The sequence below is a fragment of the Electrona antarctica genome (assembly GCF_951216825.1).
Source record: "Electrona antarctica genome assembly, chromosome: 14".
Classification (NCBI taxonomy): domain Eukaryota; kingdom Metazoa; phylum Chordata; class Actinopteri; order Myctophiformes; family Myctophidae; genus Electrona; species Electrona antarctica.
Genome location: NC_136795.1, coordinates 49637772 through 49658486, shown reverse-complemented (window position 1 = coordinate 49658486; position 20715 = coordinate 49637772). Strand labels below are relative to the sequence as shown.

The window sequence follows — 20715 nt, the reverse complement described above, 5'->3', positions numbered from 1 at the left end:
ATATAGCCACTTAGCACTCAAGCACTTTACATTACTATAGTTCACCATTACGTTTTTACTCATCAAATTACCCCATGAATTGTAGCCACACCTGCTCAAAACAACACTCTTTTAGTTACATACTAAAAACGGACATTTGTGTTACTTTTGTGCCTTACAAACCTGTGAAATTAGGACAGAATGATGTAAGACAGAGACGGTGGTTGCTTGCTCTTTCAGTGCTGTGTAAACAATGACGTTAAAATGGCGCTCCTGTCTACTAGTACTGCAAATAGCGACACCACTGCCTAGCACTGCCCCCTACTGTTTTGGAAGACACATGGCAGTTTTACAACAGAGTTGACAGGCAGAATGAAATGAAATGAATACATCATAACCAAGTTAAATATCCATTTTGTGACCACACAATAGTGGGCGTCACACACTCCCCCTCAAAGAAAAATGGCTCCAATATATCATTGCAAAACAAAACAAAAAGAATATGTTTAACTTTTCAATACCCCTGGGTAGGGTCACCATAAGGCACAAAGGTTGTACAGGGAAACCACTGATATGGCATAGTGAGGTAGGGTAGTTGATATGGAACGTGTGGTGGCTGCATTTCCCATACTGGTATATGTGGCACGTACCCATAGGCACTTAAAAGGTCAACTCTGCCCTGTGGCTGGTAAGACGGTTCACCCAAAGTTTCATATGTAAACCTCTGAGCAGGCTTCCTCTCACGAATGGACTTTCTGGTTGTAGTACCTTGGTCAACTGGCTGGCCTGACTGTGGGGCATGTGTCTGAGGACCTGACAAGTAATTGTCTGTCTGTGATACAGCTGGACTAGGCATAAACCCTGACTGCTCATTGGGCGATATGGGCCTATACTCTTCGTCCGATACCACTGGCTCTAATCCCTCCCCCTCATCTGCTGACCCTGTGTGAAATGCTGTGTTGTCTGGTATGTCCTGCAATGTCTCTTCGTGTAGGAGAGAGTGGGCAGGAGCCTTCCCTGACTCTTGCATGACCCTTAGAGGTTCACTGACAGGTCCTCTTCTTATTCGGAGCCAGTAACCCGTATTATCAGTCTCGTCCGATTCTGATGAGTCACTGTTCGTCGCCAGTTCATTTTGATTTCTCCTGTTTAACTTTCTCTTTTCCCTTTGTTTCCCTTTAGGTGGTGATTCTGACAGCGGTACGGGTTCAGGTAAGTTCCTCTTCTTTTCAGGTACAGATGGTAAAGGTAAGTCAGCAGGTAGGTCATTACAAAGGTGTAATAGGTTCCGGTGCAAGATGCGAGTTCTGCCATCTCCCCTTTCCGGGCACACTTTGTACACAGGATTACTGTTCACTTGCTCTTTGACTATGTACACAGTATCTTCCCAGTAAGATCTCAATTTCCCCGGTCCTCCCCTCTCACTCAAGTTACGGACTAGCACACGGTCTCCTGGCATCAGAGACACTCCTTTCACATGCCGATCATAGTACTGTTTTCCTCTTGCACTTGATTGGTGGCTGTTTTCAGAGGCAATTCTGTATGCCTCCTTCATTCTTGCTGCCCACTTTTCTGCATAACCCCTTGGAGTTGTGACTTCTTCCTCCGTTTCCAGACCAAATAGGAGGTCCACAGGCAGACGAGGATGGCGGCCATACAGCAAGTAGAAGGGTGAGTACCCTGTCGCTTCGTGCCTTGTACAATTGTAGGCCTGGATCATCTGCGGCAAGTGCTCTTTCCATCTGTGTTTTTCTTTCTCTTTCAAGGTGCGGAGTAGTTGCAGCAGGGTCCTGTTGAACCTTTCTGAAGGATTACACTGAGGATGGTACGGTGTGGTCCTAGAGTGCTCAACTCCTGAGAGCCGTTGCAAGGTCTTAAACAAATTGTTTTCAAATTCCCGGCCCTGGTCATGGTGGAGCTTTCTCATATAACCGAACCGGGGAATGAAATCATCAAATAGCTTTTCTGCTGCTGTCTTGCCTGATTTGTTCCGAGTCGGATAGGCTTGGGCAAACCGAGTAAAATGGTCGACGACAACTAGGATGTACTCGAATCCTCCAACACTCGGCTCTAGGTGCATATAATCAATTGACACTAGTTCAAGGGGTGCTGTGGTGGTAATCGACCCCATAGGAGCCCTTATATGAGAAACCGGTTTCTTTTGTTTAATACATGGACACTTCCTTGTCACATAGATCTCGATTTCTTTCTTCATATAGGGCCAATAGAATCTCTCTCTGGCTAGATTAATGACCTTCTCGGTTCCCACATGACCCATGTCATCATGGAGGTGTTTCAGGGCAGTGGCTCTGTATTTTTCAGGTAAGACCAGTTGACGTCTCTGCCCTGTCTTTCTGTACAGTAGTCTATTGTCAATCTGGAGTTTTCCCCACTCGTGTAAGAGCCTCTTCACTGGGCCACTGGCACCTTTCCTGATTTGACTTGTTAGGTTGGTGTGTCTTTCCTTGAGTTTGATGACTTCACGTATTACTGGGTCCTCCCTCTGAGCATTCACCAGCTCTTCACGACTCATGACAGACTGGGATCCCAGAGCGTAGGATACTGAACTTCCCTGGGCCAAGTTCAGAACAGCAACATAGGCCACATCCTTTTCCTTGGCTGCCTGACTACCTCCCCAGGTTGCTTGAACTGTCTCCTCTGACAGTTCCTCCGTGCATGCAGTGACATACTCAGCCATGTCCAGTGGTAGTCTGGAGAGAGTATCGGCGTCAATGTTGGCTTTACCCGGCCTGTATCGGATATCAAAGTGGAAGTCCGACAACTCCCCAACCCATCTGTGGCCTACAGCATTCAGTTTGGCGGTGCTCATTACGTAGGTCAGAGGGTTGTTGTCAGTGTACACCGTGAAATGGGGGGCATAGAAGAGGTAGTCTCGATACTTCTCGCACACCGCCCACTTTAATGCAAGAAACTCGAGCTTCCCAGAGTGGTAGTTCTTCTCTGCAGGGCACAGTGTTCTCGACCCATAGGCAATAACCCTCAACTTCCCCTCCTGGCGCTGGTATAACACGGCCCCCAGGCCTTTTGCTGATGCGTCTGTGTGTAACACAAATGGGAGGTCGAAGTTGGGGTAGGCTAACACCGGTGGGCTGGACAAGACGTTTATCACACGATCTAGGACCCCCTGATGTTCCTGCGTCCACCGTATGGGGGTTCTTGAGGACATCTGGCCTCCCTTCCCCTTGCTGCTTTTGAATGCCGACGGTGTGATGTGGTTTCCCTTTACTTGTAGGAGGTCATACAATGGCTTCGCTATTCTGGCAAAATCCTGCACATAGCCTCTGTAATAGCTTAAAAATCCCAATAGCTTCCGAGCATCGCCAGCCGTTTTTGGGGTTCTTTCTCTCAATGCTTGGACCGCTGTCAGGTCTTTGGGGTCAATCCTCACCCCATCAGCTGAGACAAGCCTCCCAACATAGCGCACCTCCTTCTTGAATAGCTCGCACTTAGCAGGCCTGAGCTTGATGCCATACTGTTGGAGAGCCCTCAGGACCCGTCTCAGCCCCTCCACATGTTCCTCAAATGACTTTGCGTAGCAAAGAACGTCATCCAAGTAGGGGATGCAACACTCATCCCGTAGGGAATCCAACACCTCCTCCATACATCTCTGGAATGCGGCCGGGGCATTTGAGAGGCCGAAGGGGATGCGGACCCACTCGTAGAGTCCCCAAGGGGTGATAAATGCTGTCAGGTACCTGGATCCCTCTGAGATATACCCCTGGTGATATGCTTTCCCTTGGTCCAAGATAGAAAACCAGTGGTATCCTCCCAGTGTGTTCATCAGGTCCTGGATCCGTGGGAGGGGGTGTCTGTCTGGTACGGTTTTTCTGTTGAGGAGTCTGTAATCAACACAGAGTCTCATTGTCCCATCCTTTTTGCGTACACATACCACTGGAGCAGAATAGGGTGACTTTGATTTCACTATCCACTTTCTGGCCAACAGGTCTTGAATGTACTCTTTAACCTCTTTATAGAGTGGTTTAGGTATGGCTGCATATGAACGCTGCACCGGAATGTCATCCTTCACCGTGATCGCCATTTGAAGGTTGGGAATGCAGCCAATTTCATCATCATGCGCGAATGCATTGGACTCTTCATAGAGCAGCTGCTTCACCACAGCCTGCTCTTCATCATGCAAATGACCGATGTCAACGGGTGGGTGCCATAGTGTTGCTGGCTTTGTTTTGTCACCCCCATTAGTGGGAGAGAGTGTGCCAACTTCATTCACTTCAACATTGCTGACTTGGTCTGTTTCAATTATTCTGTCAATCGGTTGGATGCTGCCCAAAGGTGTGCGGCTAGCTAGAGTCACATCATGTGTAGTTGTGTTGCCCACTGGGATTACAATGAAGGGTCTTTCAGTGTGGTGCACTTCAACCAGACCATCACCCATATCTAGCTGCTCGAGCCGTTGGTCATCAGAACAGTGTTCAAACAGGGCAAGGGAATGAGTGAAACTTACAGGTACTGGGAACTTAAGGTGGGCAACCTGACCTGGGTGAATAACAATATCATGTTGGCCTACTTTTGCGGACACTTGCTCACACTGGTGGGTGTTTTTCTCGGCCTGGATGAAGTTTACTACTGCCTCAACTTTGTCAGCTTCAATTTGCATGGCCCCTTTGAGAAGGCTGCATATGACCGGTAGGGCTTCTGTTTCATTTCCCAGACTCAGAATGATCTCTTGGATGACATTAAAGCCTAACAGTGGTCTTAGAAGGTCGACTCGGCTAACAAGGAATGGTACTTTAATGGAATAGTTTGGATTATCATTATCAGGCAAGTTAACAATCACTTCCATCCATCCATCATAGGGGATTGCTCCTCCATTGGCAGCAAAGACCTTCAGATCATAATCGCCCATCAGTTCACTCAAATGATGGATCTCTTGATGAGGTAAGTATTCCTGTCTCCAGGCTTGGTCTATCAGGCTGACTTGGGCACCTGTATCAAACAGAGCAGTAACGGCATGACCATTCATACTGCATTTTAGCAGACATTTCTTTCCAATGAGCTGCGCAACTCTCTCAGATGTGGGTTTATCACTGGCTGGTGGGTCAGGGGGAATGGTAAGGTGCCTGTGTGGCGATTGCTCGGTGTTACTGACATTTGTCTGGGACTGGATGCGGTTGTTGGTCACAGGTCGCCCCTCGGCTGTGACCACTGCTGGTTTCCCGCCGGCTTGCGTCTTTTTAGACACCCCACTGCGCGGTGCCCCTCTTCACCGCATGCAAAACAGTGATGACAGTTTGGTAGGTTGTTCTCAACACAGGAAGCACAGCCATACGGTCTCCCCTTACTCTGTGGTGGCCGTTTTGTGTAAGCACTGGCACAGTGACATGACTGTTGTGATGGCTCTTGAGTTTGGGTGTCAGACTGCAGCTTTAACTGTTTCAATGACTCGACCATTTGTGTAAGTGCCTGTACTTGTGTGGTCAGTTTTTGCACGTCCTCATCTTTACCTTTGCGGCGAGAGTCCTCTTTACTATCCTCTAGCTTCTCTGAGCTCACCTCACCACTTTGGGCGTAGGTGGTTTTTGTGCGTGTGCTGCGACCTAGGCGACGTCTCCTTTCACTCTCCTCACTGGTGGTTTTGATCACCTGTCTGAGTATGGCTTCATCTGTGACCAACGGGTCAGAAAGAAGTGGCTTTAGCTCTCTCCTGATGTCATCGTGCCTGTCGCTTAGCCCCTGATAAATTGTGTGCAAGAACACATTCTGTACGGTATGTGCCTCATACTTAATTTCTGCATCTGCCTGCCTGGATGTGACGGTGACCCTTTGCTTAAGTCCCACCATTCTATACAGAAACTGTTGTGGCGTTTCATTTTCTAGCTGTCTGGCTGTAATCAATTCTTGGAAGAGTTCTGTTGTGCCCCTCTCCCCCATGTGAGACCGTAAGAAACTCTTTAACTCAGTTATTGTCATCTCATCTTTGCTGATCAACATGTCTTTGAAATGACCTGGCTTTATCACCCGCATGACTGCCCGAATGACCTCACCCTCTGTGTGTTGTTCCTTCAAACCCTCGTCTATCTGCTTGCAGATGTTACTGTAGCTAATATCTGCTGTACTGTCACCTATTTGACCACCATGCACTTTAAACTCTTTTCTGTGGAACAGTGCTAAATCTCTGAGAGTCACTAGACTATCACCCCTATGAGAAGATGGCTGGGAAGAGGGGACTGGCCTGGTGGTATGTGTACTTATGGACTGATTAGAATCAACATGGTCACCGGTAGGCGAAGGGGAAGAGGTACTATGGCCACTAGGAAGAACTGCACCATTATCAACATTTTCGGGTAGTGTGCCGGTGTTGTGAGTGTCGGTCGGTTTTGACTTTGCATGAGCCATAGCACTTCCTGCCCCTTCCTCTACGGTTTCAACACGGCCAGAAGGGCCTTTCATCATTTCGTCAATAAGATCTTTCAACATGAATAAGTGGGACATCCCCTCATCCTCTAATTCAAGTACGGATTTAGAGGACATGTATGAACAAACATAATCAAAACAATCTCCTTCATCACCCTTATCCCACTTATCTGCATTAGGTGATTCTGAGATGATCCTTGCGGCTTCAGAGATCTGATCGGCAGAAAGGCGTAGCAGTCCCTTCTTTATTGACCAGACCAGCTCTTTTCGTACGTTGGCCATAGTTCACGCTTGCCCGACGCTCCGGTGACGCTGAGCTGAGCTCCTCTCTGACGGTAGACAGACGTTGGACTGACGTGGCGCTGAGCTCCTCTCTGACGGTAGACAGACGTTGGACTGACGTGACGCTGAGCTCCTCTCTGACGGTAGACAGACGTTGGACTGACGTGGCGCTGAGCTCCTCTCTGACGGTAGACAGACGTTGGACTGACGTGGCGCTGAGCTCCTCTCTGACGGTAGACAGACGTTGGACTGACGTGGCGCTGAGCTCCTCTCTGACGGTAGACAGACGTTGGACTGACGTGACGCTGAGCTCCTCTCTGACTGTAGACAGACGTTGGACTGACGTGACGCTGAGCTCCTCACTCTGACTGTAGACAGACGTCCTGGACCGCTGGACACGCTCAGCCCCTCACTCTGACTGCAGACAGACGTCCTGGACTGCTGGACACGCTCAGTCCCTCACTCTGACTGCAGACAGACGTCCTGGACTGCTGGACACGCTCAGTCCCTCACTCTGACTGTAGACAGACGTCCTGGACTGCTGGACATGCTCAGCCCCTCACTCTGACTGTAGACAGACGTCCTGGACTGGCGTAGCCCCTCTGCTTCAGACGTGCTGCTGATGGTCAACTGGTTCAGTGATCACTGGACTGACGCCACATGGCGTGCTGATGGCGTCAATCCCGGACGAGCCCCCATGAAACTGTAACAGGTCCGAGTGAGGTGACCATGTATACAGCTATAGTTGATCATAAAGTAGCCGATCTCTGTGAAATTAGGACAGAATGATGTAAGACAGAGACGGTGGTTGCTTGCTCTTTCAGTGCTGTGTAAACAATCCGACGTTTATTTCCAATGAACACATTCTTCTCATGTAGCCCATGTTTTCTTATTGCATCATCATGCTATTATGTTCATTTTACAGTAATGTAGAAATGTCCATTTTACAGTAATGTAGAAATGTCCTTTACAGAAATGTATCCATTTAGAATGTCCAAACAATGACCAATCAATGTAATGCATCTTGAAGGACTCCTTCTCAATTGTGCACATATTACCCTATAAACAGTAACCATATGTGGACTCAACAACAATAACTGCACATAATAACACTTTTGTATCATCACACTTTTGTATCATCACACACATATAATGCTGGACCCAGCTGAACCCAACCTGAACCATACTGCTGGGGAGAGTCTTAAAGCTAATGATATAGCCACTTAGCACTCAAGCACTTTACATTACTATAGTTCACCATTACGTTTTTACTCATCAAATTACCCCATGAATTGTAGCCACACCTGCTCAAAACAACACTCTTTTAGTTACATACTAAAAACGGACATTTGTGTTACTTTTGTGCCTTACAAACCTGTGAAATTAGGACAGAATGATGTAAGACAGAGACGGTGGTTGCTTGCTCTTTCAGTGCTGTGTAAACAATGACGTTAAAATGGCGCTCCTGTCTACTAGTACTGCAAATAGCGACACCACTGCCTAGCACTGCCCCCTACTGTTTTGGAAGACACATGGCAGTTTTACAACAGAGTTGACAGGCAGAATGAAATGAAATGAATACATCATAACCAAGTTAAATATCCATTTTGTGACCACACAATAGTGGGCGTCACAGTTACATGCATGCACACACACACACACACACACACACACACACACACACACATGCACCCTGACATTCTGAATGAATATGTTACTAATACATCATAATACCTTTCCACTGTTCAACACAGACCAGTTCTGTAGAAGCATTACACAGTATATGATTGACTAGTAGAATAGGATAAAAACAAGTTTTTGTTTGTACAGAATTACTTTTTAATGTTTTTTTCAAGGCGGAGTCTCCGGCGTTGTTCACCCGGTGGCCATCTTGCTGCAGTCCTACAGCAGCGCAAACAAAAATACTCATAGCTTGCTCAAATCTTGATGGATTTACAAACAGTTTGGTTTGTTACAAACAGTATCAACGTGGCTATGGCTATGATTCAGGGTGCTTATCTGCTTAATGTTATTTTGATTTGAATGTCATATAAAAGCATATGGCGTATGGCGTTTATAACAAACCAAACCATTTGTAAATCCGTATAGTATTGACCAGTAAAACGCCTGAGGGCGAGAGCAAGGGTGTGATGAGGTCAGATCAAGATATGGAATGTCAGAACAGGTCAGCTCCATATATGGAGATCTAAGGGTGGCAGCGGGGGCAGTGTATTGAGGGTACAGGGTTTGATGAGGGCCCAGGTAGGTGCGTGCGTGCATCACTGTTCTTTTGGGCACCCGGCACATGGCCGAGGCACAGCACAGACGGGAGCGCAAAATGATCTGCAGTCCCATTGATGATCCGATCACCATATATAATTATATTATTATGCATATGCCATGTTAGCTATACAGTTTATAGATCATGCTGAGCTAAACATGCGTTTAATTTTGAAGTATTTATATTTAAACAAGATGAAGAAAGTCTCCACTCGGATCCCCACACACAGTGACAGCCCTCCATGTTTACGCACAGACAGAATATTCTGTACAGTGTGTTTTTTTTGGTGTTTGATTAATGTGCTCATCTGACCATATTTCGACGAGGGCTTCGGCCCCCTCATTTGACCACGTCTATCACGGTAACGGGACATCTTTGCGCTCCGTAAAAAATGCCATCTCTGTCTCCAACTGTGTTTTCCCCTCATTAATCCGTCACAGTTTTGCTTCATTTCCTTTATTTGATTCGGATTGCATTCACACCTGCAGTGAATCGGAAGTCAGGTGCGCTTCGAAGCGAAGTGAAACCCCTTAACCAGCCGTGTTCTTGTTCGAATGAGCCTTCACACCTGCCAAACGAAGCGCACTTTCCGACAACGTTTTAATCGCAGTATAAAAATAATTTGTGGTCCAAAACTAAACAAACTGTCTTGGTCATATCGCCAGGGAGGTGACAGTTCAGTCACTCATATTTGATTCAGTCCCTTTCTAGCGAAATTTTAACTAATTTTGTAGCAGTAACGCCGGGAACATTTTGATTCTTTTTGGAACACAGTTCTTATTTGACACGATATAAAACAATTCTGAATGGGAGACAGACAGACAGACAGACAGACAGACAGACAGACAGACAGACAGACAGACAGACAGACAGACAGACAGACAGACAGACCTCATGGAACTCCAGGGGAGTCGGCTCCGCCCACACTCTGAGGGCGTAGAAAACCAGCGAGCGAATCATCTCGTGGGACAGCTGTGAGGTGGCGGGGCTAGAGCGCAGCCTGGGGACAAGGACACGAGGACAGAGATAGGTAAGCACAACAGACTTATTGGCAGTGGTGGAAATGTTGTTTTACTTATAAGTGAAAGTATATCAATACTGCGAAATGTATCGGCTGAAGTGTTTTGAAGCATGTTTTGTAATAATCAAAATCTACAATGCAACTAACTTTTCAAATAAATGTAGCATTGGAGTAAAAGTGCAATATTTGCCTCTGAGATGTAGTGGAGTAGAATTAGAAGTAAAAGTATTGGAAATTGAAAATACTCAAGTAAAGTACAAATACCTCAACATTGTACTTAAGTACAGTACTACAACAGTAGTTACTTTACACCAATGCTTATAGGACTTGCTTTGCTTTGCTTATATACCATTTTGTCTAGCAATTATTTAGGAAGATAGGCCACACCCACTTATAGGACACCATTTTGTCTAGTGATAGGAACTATCGTTCATTTCACTTGGCAGTGTTGATTTTGTCAACTACTACTATGACGAAAAATGTCTGCAACCTTTTTTCACTGAGGAAAACTAAATAAACATAACTAAGCTACGACTAAAACTAAGACTAGATAAAATGTTAGGGAGGGAGGGACTAGTGGAGAATTTGGTTGCGCTCCAGTGTTGCACTCAGTTGAGTGGGGGGAGGGGCTATCTTCCTAAACCATCATGTTCGAGCACAGCACACAGACAAGGAAGATTATGGAAGGAAGAGACATGAAGTCACGTGACTGGGCGCCGGGGATGCGCCATGACACTCATTGGTGGCAAAACTCGCAACGGAAGTTCCATGAAATTCATGGCAGTGGATCCTTTGTCATATAATCGGTTCAGTAATATATCAGGAGACATATAGCACAATTATTGTCTGCAGTGTTGCTTTTTGAGGTGGACACTGTGTCATTTTATAGCGGTATATCTAAAGAGCCACCATTTCCTGTCTGGCAGTCAAATCTCGCGATACCTCCGTGACAGAAACGATACCTGCCACTGTTTAGATGCCTCAATCAAATGACTCACATCCTCACATCCCGAGACATTCGGAAGGCCATGTGAGTCGATGTAATCCCTCCATCTGATCCTTGGTCTACCCCGGGGTCTCCTCCCAGTGGGTCTTCCAAGGGAAATGCTCAAGAGCATCCTAACCAGATGCCCGAACCACCTAAGCTGGCTCCTTTCCAGGCGAAGAAGCAGCGACTCTCAGGGGCGCAGATATCATTTTATAACTGGGGGGGGGTAGATATTGGGGTATTCGGACAATGTCACGAGTTGGGCGGGGATATCCCCTCCACTTTTGCGCTGAGGAGGGGGGGACATCCCCTCCACTTTTGAGCAAAATTACACAGATGTGTTGTGTTTTCCACAGATTTCAAGGCAAAACACTGCTAACACAGACTCAGCAAAGCCAGCAATCCTTACCCGATTAAGTCTACTATACAGATGGATTATTAAAATGAAATACAGATGTATTAGATGAATGAAATGCACATGAATTCATGAAGTCTATATCAAATAGATTTTATTCAATTAACTGCATGAATTTTTCACAGCACCGTAGTGTGCCTTTGCATTTTGAGAACCAGTACAGTTGTGGTGTGTCTATTACAGTGGGTTAGACATGATACATAATCCATGCAATTATAAACATATGGAACAGGTAAACAAGTCAATTGATCAACAGAAATAATGTAAATACACATGGATTTTTTTTAAAATTCTATTGCAAATGGATGGTTTAAAATGAAATTGTTTTTTTAATGAATGAAATGAAGTGCACATGGACCTTTTTGTTTGGGGGGTATATACAGTATATACAGCTTTTCGTCCCCACTACAAATTGTTCTACTGACAAGTAAAAAGTCGAAAAGTTATTAAAAAACAACCTGTGATGTGTCTTCTTTTATATTCCTGAACCAATATGACAATCGTCACAATGGTTCATAAATAGTGTTTGTTCATGAGCTGGTCCAGCCGGCTCCATTCACTGCCTTGTATTCATGGAACTTCTGGTGCGACGTTTGCCACAGATGAGTGTCATGGCGCATCACTGGCGTCCAGTCACGTGACTTCACGTCCCTTCCTTTCATTTTGTTCCTATAGCACAGCACACTGATAGGAAGTGACATCACGACCAACCTCCAGTTGATGCTCCTCCTCCTCCACGTAGCCGCCGCCCTCTTCCTCCTCAGGCTCCTCCTCTCCTGCAGCCGATTGGCCTTCTGGCCCGAGGTCTCCTCCGATTGGCCGGTCATCCTCTGGCTCATCCTCCTCTCCTGCGGCTGATTGGCCGTCTGTCCCGAGGCCTCCTCCTCCTCCCCCTGTTGGTCAGGCAGGGAACAGCGTGGCGCTCGCATCAGAGCCTGCGTCTCCTCGTCTGAGTGGAGATAGATATGAACTTAGGACTGAAATGTTATGTTGCTATGTTGCCAAAAGGGGCACATTTCCACTAGGCCGAGGATGACATGCCACTCATTGTTTTCCAAATCAGCCTCACGGTAAAAACAGGGCAATTCCTGTTTTTACCTATAACTGCATCGATCTGTATACAACTTATGTATGCGCACTCCCTAGAGGCCATGGAAAAACATTTTCCCTGCATCCCTCCACATCTGCCGGTTATAGTGCCACCATGAGGCCGATTTCTGGAAAACACATTGTTATGTTAGTCGCACGGATTTCATCCAAATCTCACGCAAATCGGTACACATGATCTCTGTAGTCATGTGATCAAGGCGAGTCTGTTGGATTTCTCAGATTCTACACTGATTGGCTAAGATTGCCTTCCAAAGTTTTCAGGAGTGGCCCATTTTGTACTGCCTGCTCATCCAGAATTCTATCCTCAGAGATGCTATGAGTGATCTGGATCTGCATTTCCTCAACAAAATGAAGAAAATTGTTGCAAAGAAAAAAGAAAAAACATGTTTATATTACTCCTAAACATTTTGCCAAACATCACACACACTCTTAATCTCCTGGTGAAGACCTGTGCCCAGAAGGGCACTTTTTCTAGTTACTTGCGCAAGCAGAGCGTACAAGTCATGTTTTCAGTCAGGTGCTACGATGCGCGTGTTTGGGGCCAGCACATGTTATGACGTCATATGCTGGCCCCAAGCTGACTGTGCAGGTGTGTTTTTGTCATGCTACGAAGCATATGTCCCATGACGTGATGAAGATATGTACCAATGTCCCTTAGAATGCACGTGATATGATGTCATACGGACATAAGGAAGCTAACCGTGCAGGTATGTTTTCCGTGAATCGTGATGAAGATTATGTACCAATGCCAGGGTATAATTGGTTGCCGATGGTGACGTAATGATGATACGTTTCAGTGTCAAGTACATACGCATCAAACCACCCAGCCGATCACATTATACCACCAACCACTCAGAAAACTACATATACATACATATAGACATGTACACATATATGGACATATGAGCATATGACGTGATGAATATATGTACCAATGTATAGTTGACGGTGACGTAACGATGATTTTACCATACTTAAAAATACTAGTTTTTTTCCTTCAGAAGGTACGTATAGCAAATAGCTAAATCTAATAACTCAATATGTGAGACTAAGATTTGAACGTTTATAGCACTTACACGCTCTGCTTGCGCACTAGTAGGCCATTTATGTCCTACTTGTGTGCAACAAGCAAGTAGGCACTAAACAGAGTGCAGTTCTAGTTATTATTATTATTATTATTAAAAAACAAACTATTAATTTTAGTCAATACATCAAATCTGAGTGAGTGTGGAAATATAGTGGCCCTCTGGAGTGAGTGTGGAAATATAGTGGCCCTCTGGAGTGAGTGTGGAAATATAGTGGCCCTCTGGAGTGATTGTGGAAATATAGTGGCCCTCTGGAGTGAGTGTGGAAATATAGTGGCCCTCTGGAGTGAGTGTGTAACTATAGTGGCCCTCTGGAGTGAGTGTGGAACTATAGTGGCCCTCTGGTGTGAGTGTGGAACTATAGTGGCCCTCTGGAGTGAGTGTGGAACTATAGTGGCCCTCTGGAGTGAGTGTGGGACTATAGTGGCCCTCTGGAGTGAGTGTGTAAATATTGTGGCGCTCTGGAGTGAGTGTGGAAATATAGTGGCCCTCTGGAGTGAGTGTGGAAATATAGTGGCCCTCTGGAGTGAGTGTGGAAATATAGTGGCCCTCTGGAGTGATTGTGGAAATATAGTGGCCCTCTGGAGTGAGTGTGGAAATATAGTGGCCCTCTGGAGTGAGTGTGGAAATATAGTGGCCCTCTGGAGTGAGTGTGTAACTATAGTGGCCCTCTGGAGTGAGTGTGGAACTATAGTGGCCCTCTGGAGTGAGTGTGTAACTATAGTGGCCCTCTGGAGTGAGTGTGGGACTATAGTGGCCCTCTGGAGTGAGTGTGTAACTATAGTGGCCCTCTGGAGTGAGTGTGGGACTATAGTGGCCCTCTGGAGTGAGTGTGTAACTATAGTGGCCCTCTGGAGTGAGTGTGGGACTATAGTGGCCCTCTGGAGTGAGTGTGGAAATATAGTGGCCCTCTGGAGTGATTGTGGAAATATAGTGGCCCTCTGGTGTGAGTGTGGAACTATAGTGGCCCTCTGGAGTGAGTGTGAAACTATAGTGGCCCTCTGGAGTGAGTGTGGAAATATAGTGGCCCTCTGGAGTGAGTGTGAAACTATAGTGGCCCTCTGGAGTGAGTGTGGAAATATAGTGGCCCTCTGGAGTGAGTGTGGAAATATTGTGGCGCTCTCCATCGTCAAAGTTTCCCACCTCTGTGATAGTGACTCCCTCCTGAGGGTGGAAGAAGGTGACACAGACGCGGGAAGCGTCACAGTTTGTTGATTAGAAATACAAAGTTTATGTTTTTGTGAGGGAGTATGGCTCAGAAATAAATATTACAAAAATTAGTTTGATGCAACTTTCAGGATCTCCGTAGCGAATATCTTAGTTTTACAATTTACAATTTAGGCATTTAGCAGACGCTCTTAATCCAGAGCGACTTACATTAAGCAATAACAAAAGCATATGGCATACATCACATATATAAAAAGTAGTTATCATGAATCATGCGTAAACTAAGAACGTAACAGTGGAGTATCTATGTTAACTATACATACTATACTATATGATATATTATACATGTGTACTATAAAGTGCTATGACTACATAAAGTGCAATTCTAGAGCTGTCTACGTAACAAGCTATAAGTCTGTTTAAAATACTATCTAAGTCTACATAATGTGCTATCTAAGGGGCTAGGCTAGGGCAAGTGCTACGGGCCATGGTGGAGTCTGAAGAGGTGGGTTTTCAGACTACGGCGGAAGATTGGGAGTGAGGCTGCAGTCAGTTCTGACTGTGATGGGAAGTGCATTCCATAGTTTTGGAGCCAGAAGGGAGAAGAGTTTGGGATGTGTGGAGCGTTGTCCCGGCGTTTTTAGTGAAGGTACCTCCAGCTTCCCCAGTTTTAAGGGTAACTGTTTTATAATTGCAATATTACACTCGAGGGTGTTATTTATCGTCATGAATCCACTTCTCCTCTGCATTTCGGCATTTCAGCCTGTATTAATGACGATAAAGAACACCCTCTCGTGTAATTTTGCTTTAAATAGACTGCAACACCACTAAAACAAACAGTGGCTTTATTTGTTTGATTGAAAGGCCACGATAACAGGTCTGTTTTATATACACAGATTTTCATAATTATGAAAGAGCATCGGAAACGGTTCATGCATTAAATCGTGTGTGTGAGTGTGTGCGTGCGTGCGTGCGTGCGTGTGCATGTTCTCACCTACTAGTCCAGTCTCCTCGAGGCCTCCAAACCTCTGCATGGCTCTGACAGCGTGAGTGACAGCTGTCCAGGCCTGTAGCTGACCAGTGGAGGGGTCAGGGGGCGGGAGGTAGCCATACCTGGTCAACCAATTCTGGAGGAGGACACAAAGGCATTTAATATCTGGTCAACCAATAGTAGAGCAGCTAGGACACAGGCATCTAATATCTGGTCAACCAATAGTAGAGCAGCTAGGACACAGGCATCTAATATCTGGTCAACCAATAGTAGAGCAGCTAGGACACATGAGGCATTTAATATCTGGTCAACCAATAGTAGAGCAGCTAGGACACAGGCATCTAATATCTGGTCAACCAATAGTAGATCAGCTAGGACACATGAGGCATTTACTATCTGGTCAACCAATAGTAGAGCAGCTATAGGACACAGGCATTTAATAACTAGTCAACCATTGATGGAGCAGGACACAGAGACATTTAATACCTAGTCAACCAATAGTAGAGCAGGACACAGAGAAACGTAATAGGCCTACCTAGTCAACGAATGATGGAGCAGGACACAGAGACATTTAATACCTACACAAACAATGATGGAGCAGGACACAGAGACACGTAATACCTATTCAACGAATGATGGAGCAGGACACAGAGACATTTAATACCTAGTCAACCAATGATGGAGCAGGACACAGAGACAAGTAATACCTAGTCAACCAATGATGGAGCAGGACACAGAGACATTTAATACCTAGTCAACCAATGATGGAGCAGTACACAGAGACACGTAATACCTAGTCAACGAATGATGGAGCAGGACACAGAGACATGTAATACCTATAGTCAACCAATGATGGAGGAGGACACAGAGACATGTAATACCTAGTCAACCAATGATGGAGCAGGACACAGAGACATTTAATACCTAGTCAACCAATATTAGAGCAGGACAGAGACATTTAATACCTATCGTGACATTACCTAGTCAACCAATGATGGAGCAGGACACAGAGACACGTAATACCTAGTCAACCAATGAAGGAACAGAGCGCGCAGTGCGGCAAGAATGTTTGCCCGACTGCCACTCAAAGTGGCTACTGGCCAATCACAGCGCATCCTTGCACAAGTGCACTGGCCAAACAAGTGCACAACCTGTATAGTATTTTGAATGACGCCCTCGTGACGTCACGTGATCAACGTGTAAAAAGATGCACCTCACTTCACACAAGTGTGATTTTTGCCTTTCCTACATTTTGGCTGGTTATTGAGGGGCGCTAGCCCCTCCTATAGACTAGCTATAGTGTAGATTTTGAAACATTAAACATTAAATGCCATTGACAATGAATGGAGTATTTACGTCATGTGTGTCTACTGTCTGAGCAAGTCGGTATGTCGGTGGAAACCCTTGACCAAAAAGGGACCACCATTCTTGGTGACGTAACTAAGGTATGTTTCAAGGTTGGTATAAGGTCAATAATTGATTAGAGCGCCCCTCACTTCACACAGGTGTGATTTTTATTTCAAAAGATTAAAAAAATCAACAAAAAACTAAACAAAATAATCAAAAACGTATGAAAGAAATTCCGTAGTTAAAGAAAGAAAGAAAGAATTAAAGAAAGAAAGAAAGAAAGAAAGAAAGAAAGAAAGAAAGAAAGAAGCAGACCTACTAGGTTGTTCACTAGTTTGGGTTTGAAAAACCTCTGATTTAGAGCAGACACATACACTATAAATTAACCACTTAAGCCTTACAACTAAATAAAATAGTGAAAATAGCAGAGCTTGTGAGCTTGTAAATCGGCTATTTTCACTGAATGTTCGCTGAGTCCCTATAGGGACACTTTAGGGTTCATGTTCAGGGTCTAAAGCCTGGTCAATTTTGTGGAGCTAAAACAAAGCTGTTGCAGAACAATGTCAAAGCTCTTTAACAGGAAGCCTGTGTCATGGATGCTGACAGTTAATCGTAATGGTGTCATAGAGGCTTTCACTTATAAAGACGAGGAAGTGGAGCAATTTATGAGATTTGTGCGATCAGCCCGGAGCGCCGAGAGCAGGGGGGAGGATGCTCTATTCAGTATTTTAGCCGTGACGTGAGCGCCCCCTCCAGAGATACTTCCGGTTCCTACTTTTGTGTCGCTTTTGTGTCCCCATAGAGCTATACTGTGACGCTCCGTCGGACTAAATCTGAGACGAAAACAACCACGAAAGTCTCATTTTACCACTTTCCACGCAACAACAAAGCTGCTGCTCTCCCAAATCTGGCTGTGACAGACCGTCTGCCCCACACGGAATACTATCGCCATTTTATTTCATTGTGTCAACTAAATCCTCATTAATTGCAAACTAGTTTCAACATACACAACCCTGCACACATTCTAAATATGCACCCGAAATATTGTAGGCTACTGAGCAAATGGACTGTTACCACCTTCAATAATAATGATAATAATAGTCTTTATTGTCTCCACATCATATATTTTCTTTGTCATGGACACTTGTACAAAACATTAATAATTCTACTCGAGTTGGAAGCATTAAGACCCATTTTAACCCTCAATGGCTTCCTTTCTGAAAAATATTTACAATGAGATGCGGACGGGAGCTGGTGCCACTTGGACCCGGACGTAACGTAGCACTACACAATGACATCGGACATAAATACTGAATAATAGCAGCGGGACTTTTGCCAGGTGCTTGAAAAGCGCCTGGACTACATTTGCACCCACCACCACTACTGATAACCGCGAAGACGACTGGAGTAGCGACCTAGTCATGATTGGCTGCTCCAAACGACTTTACTAGCGACCTAGTCATGATTGGCTGCCTTTTAAGCAATGACAGTCTGAATGGCATAAAAACCCTTACTCTGAACGACGCAACGCGGAACGAATGGCAACCGAAGCTAACATAAGCAAATGTTATGAGCTAACTGGAGATAGAGGACAACCATAACAAAACACAGTGAGTGAACCAACAAAAGAATGTCGGAAACCAATGAAAACGGGCGCTACAAGAGCTTGTTGCACCTGGCAGTTATGACCGAGAGTCATTCTTGTTCTAGTCAAACTGACTCTTGTTGTATGAGCTGTAGACACAGTAACCGTGCTGCTGCTACCGACTAGTAGACCCACAGACACACAAAGACATATGTTGGAGCGATTAGCACCGCTCAAAAATATAGACTTTATATACCCCCCTCTTTCCCCTTGATAACTTTTGACTCTTTTTAATACAAGACCTACTGTAAGCAAATTAAATAAATATCAAGTGAACATTGATACGGTAAAGGATCAGAGGTGCTATTCTTACCACTAGTTCAGCGCTGCCGTCATCTTCTTCAGGGGATTTCAGCTGGTCAGAGGAGACCCTGGATGCGGTTGGGGTCTGCTCTGAGGTGGGAACCCCTCTCCGTCCATACCTGGATGGGACTGTGGTCTGCTCTGGGGTGGAGACCCCACTCTGATCATCCCTGGAAGGGGCTGGGGTCTGCTCTGAGGTGGGAACCCCTCTCCGTCCATACCTGGATGGGACTGGGGTCTGTTCTGGGGTGGAGACCCCTCTCTGATAATCGCTGGATGGGGCTGGGGTCTGTTCTGGGGTGGAGACCCCTCTCTGATAATCGCTGGATGGGGCTGGGGTCTGTTCTGGGGTGGAGACCCCTCTCTGATAATCGCTGGATGGGGCTGGGGTCTGTTCTGTGGTGGAGACCCCACTCTGTCCAACATCTAGGGCTGACATTAGTCGATGATTAATTCATTTGTCATACAAAACAAAAACATACAAAACAAGTTCACTTAATTGTATTTTCTTTCTTCTTTTTTTGCATTAAAAAAACCAGACATTTTTGACTTTGCAATTAAATATAGATTACATGATGTGCACATCACAGATTTGACGAAATAACTTATACTGTGGTCCAAAATGTGCCATTTTGAATCATTTTATACTTTCAAAATAAAAACTAAATAGTGGAAATAGCCGAATGACAAGCTCGTACATCTGTCGTCATAATTAGCACCCGCTGATCTGGAATCGGGTAATAGTTCAGTTTTAAATACCTATTTCTACATTTTAATTAACCTTTTCTAAATGGTATTTACTCCAATTATCAAATATGAAATCCAAATCAACTGGCCGAAAAATATACACGGAGGCCCTTACCGACGTCCACAGAGGATGACACTGCAGGGCCAGCGATGCACAGACACAGACACAGACCAGCAAGCAGACTCCACACCTCCAATCCTCCCGCGCATGACGTCATTCTGACACCAACTCTTTTACACGCTCCACTAAACCCATCTCTGGGGTCTTTATATTGGTGGATGCAGTTGTTGTCTGTAACCACCTTGGTGGCCCCTGGTGTTGGGAGGGGGGGGGGGGGTCTTTGCCAGGCTGAGGGAGGTCTTGCAGATCAGCGGTCTTGCAGTCTCTTCCGGCAGCTAGACAGACATGTCCTTTATGCTCCTGTGCGGGTCAAAGCAAAATGGATGTTAATCTCATCCTGATAATCTCTAACTTCTGATTATGTTGACTTCAAAGGGCTCAGAAAGCATGCAGGGAACACAACGCTATAGCAAGACACTCAAAAAGAACACACAGCTAGCATACGATACAGTATGGCAGTAAAGAGACACTTAACAATCACACTTGTGTGAAGTGAGGGGCGCAGTCGGTCGAGGGCAGTATTTATATCGGCCAGATGCCATCTTATATGTTGTAATTTACTGCTCTAAACAAACATTAAAGTCAGAATAATGAAAACCCCCTAGTTTCACACGTCACATGAAAATGGAAATTTGAAACTCTTGCCTTATATAGGATGTTGATGGTATGGTCACACATACCATCTATATTAACACAGCCGACGCGAATCGCGTATCAATACGTTATCAATTAATCAAACGTCGGGTGCGGATCACGTATCAATACGTTTCAATCACTTTTTTATAGCATACTTTCATTCATCTTTTTACCCACCCGGACAATGAAGAACCATCGCCCTAT

General features: G+C 45.3%; 1 protein-coding gene across 1 annotated transcript in view; it reads right to left on the bottom strand.

Annotated features, from left to right (window-relative positions):
* The window catches only part of LOC306937280 (matrix metalloproteinase-17-like), a gene marked incomplete at both ends in the record, with an annotated part of 35527 nt that extends 15555 nt beyond the window's left edge, over positions 1–19972 (bottom strand). Inside the window, 5 exons of the mRNA XM_079520946.1 lie at positions 9827–9935; positions 12071–12308; positions 15716–15848; positions 19018–19148; positions 19870–19972. Of these exons, the coding sequence (XP_079377072.1) occupies positions 9827–9935; positions 12071–12308; positions 15716–15848; positions 19018–19148; positions 19870–19972 (714 nt within the window). The remainder of the gene's footprint in view (positions 1–9826; positions 9936–12070; positions 12309–15715; positions 15849–19017; positions 19149–19869) is intronic.
* Between the last annotated feature and the right edge of the window lie 743 nt (positions 19973–20715).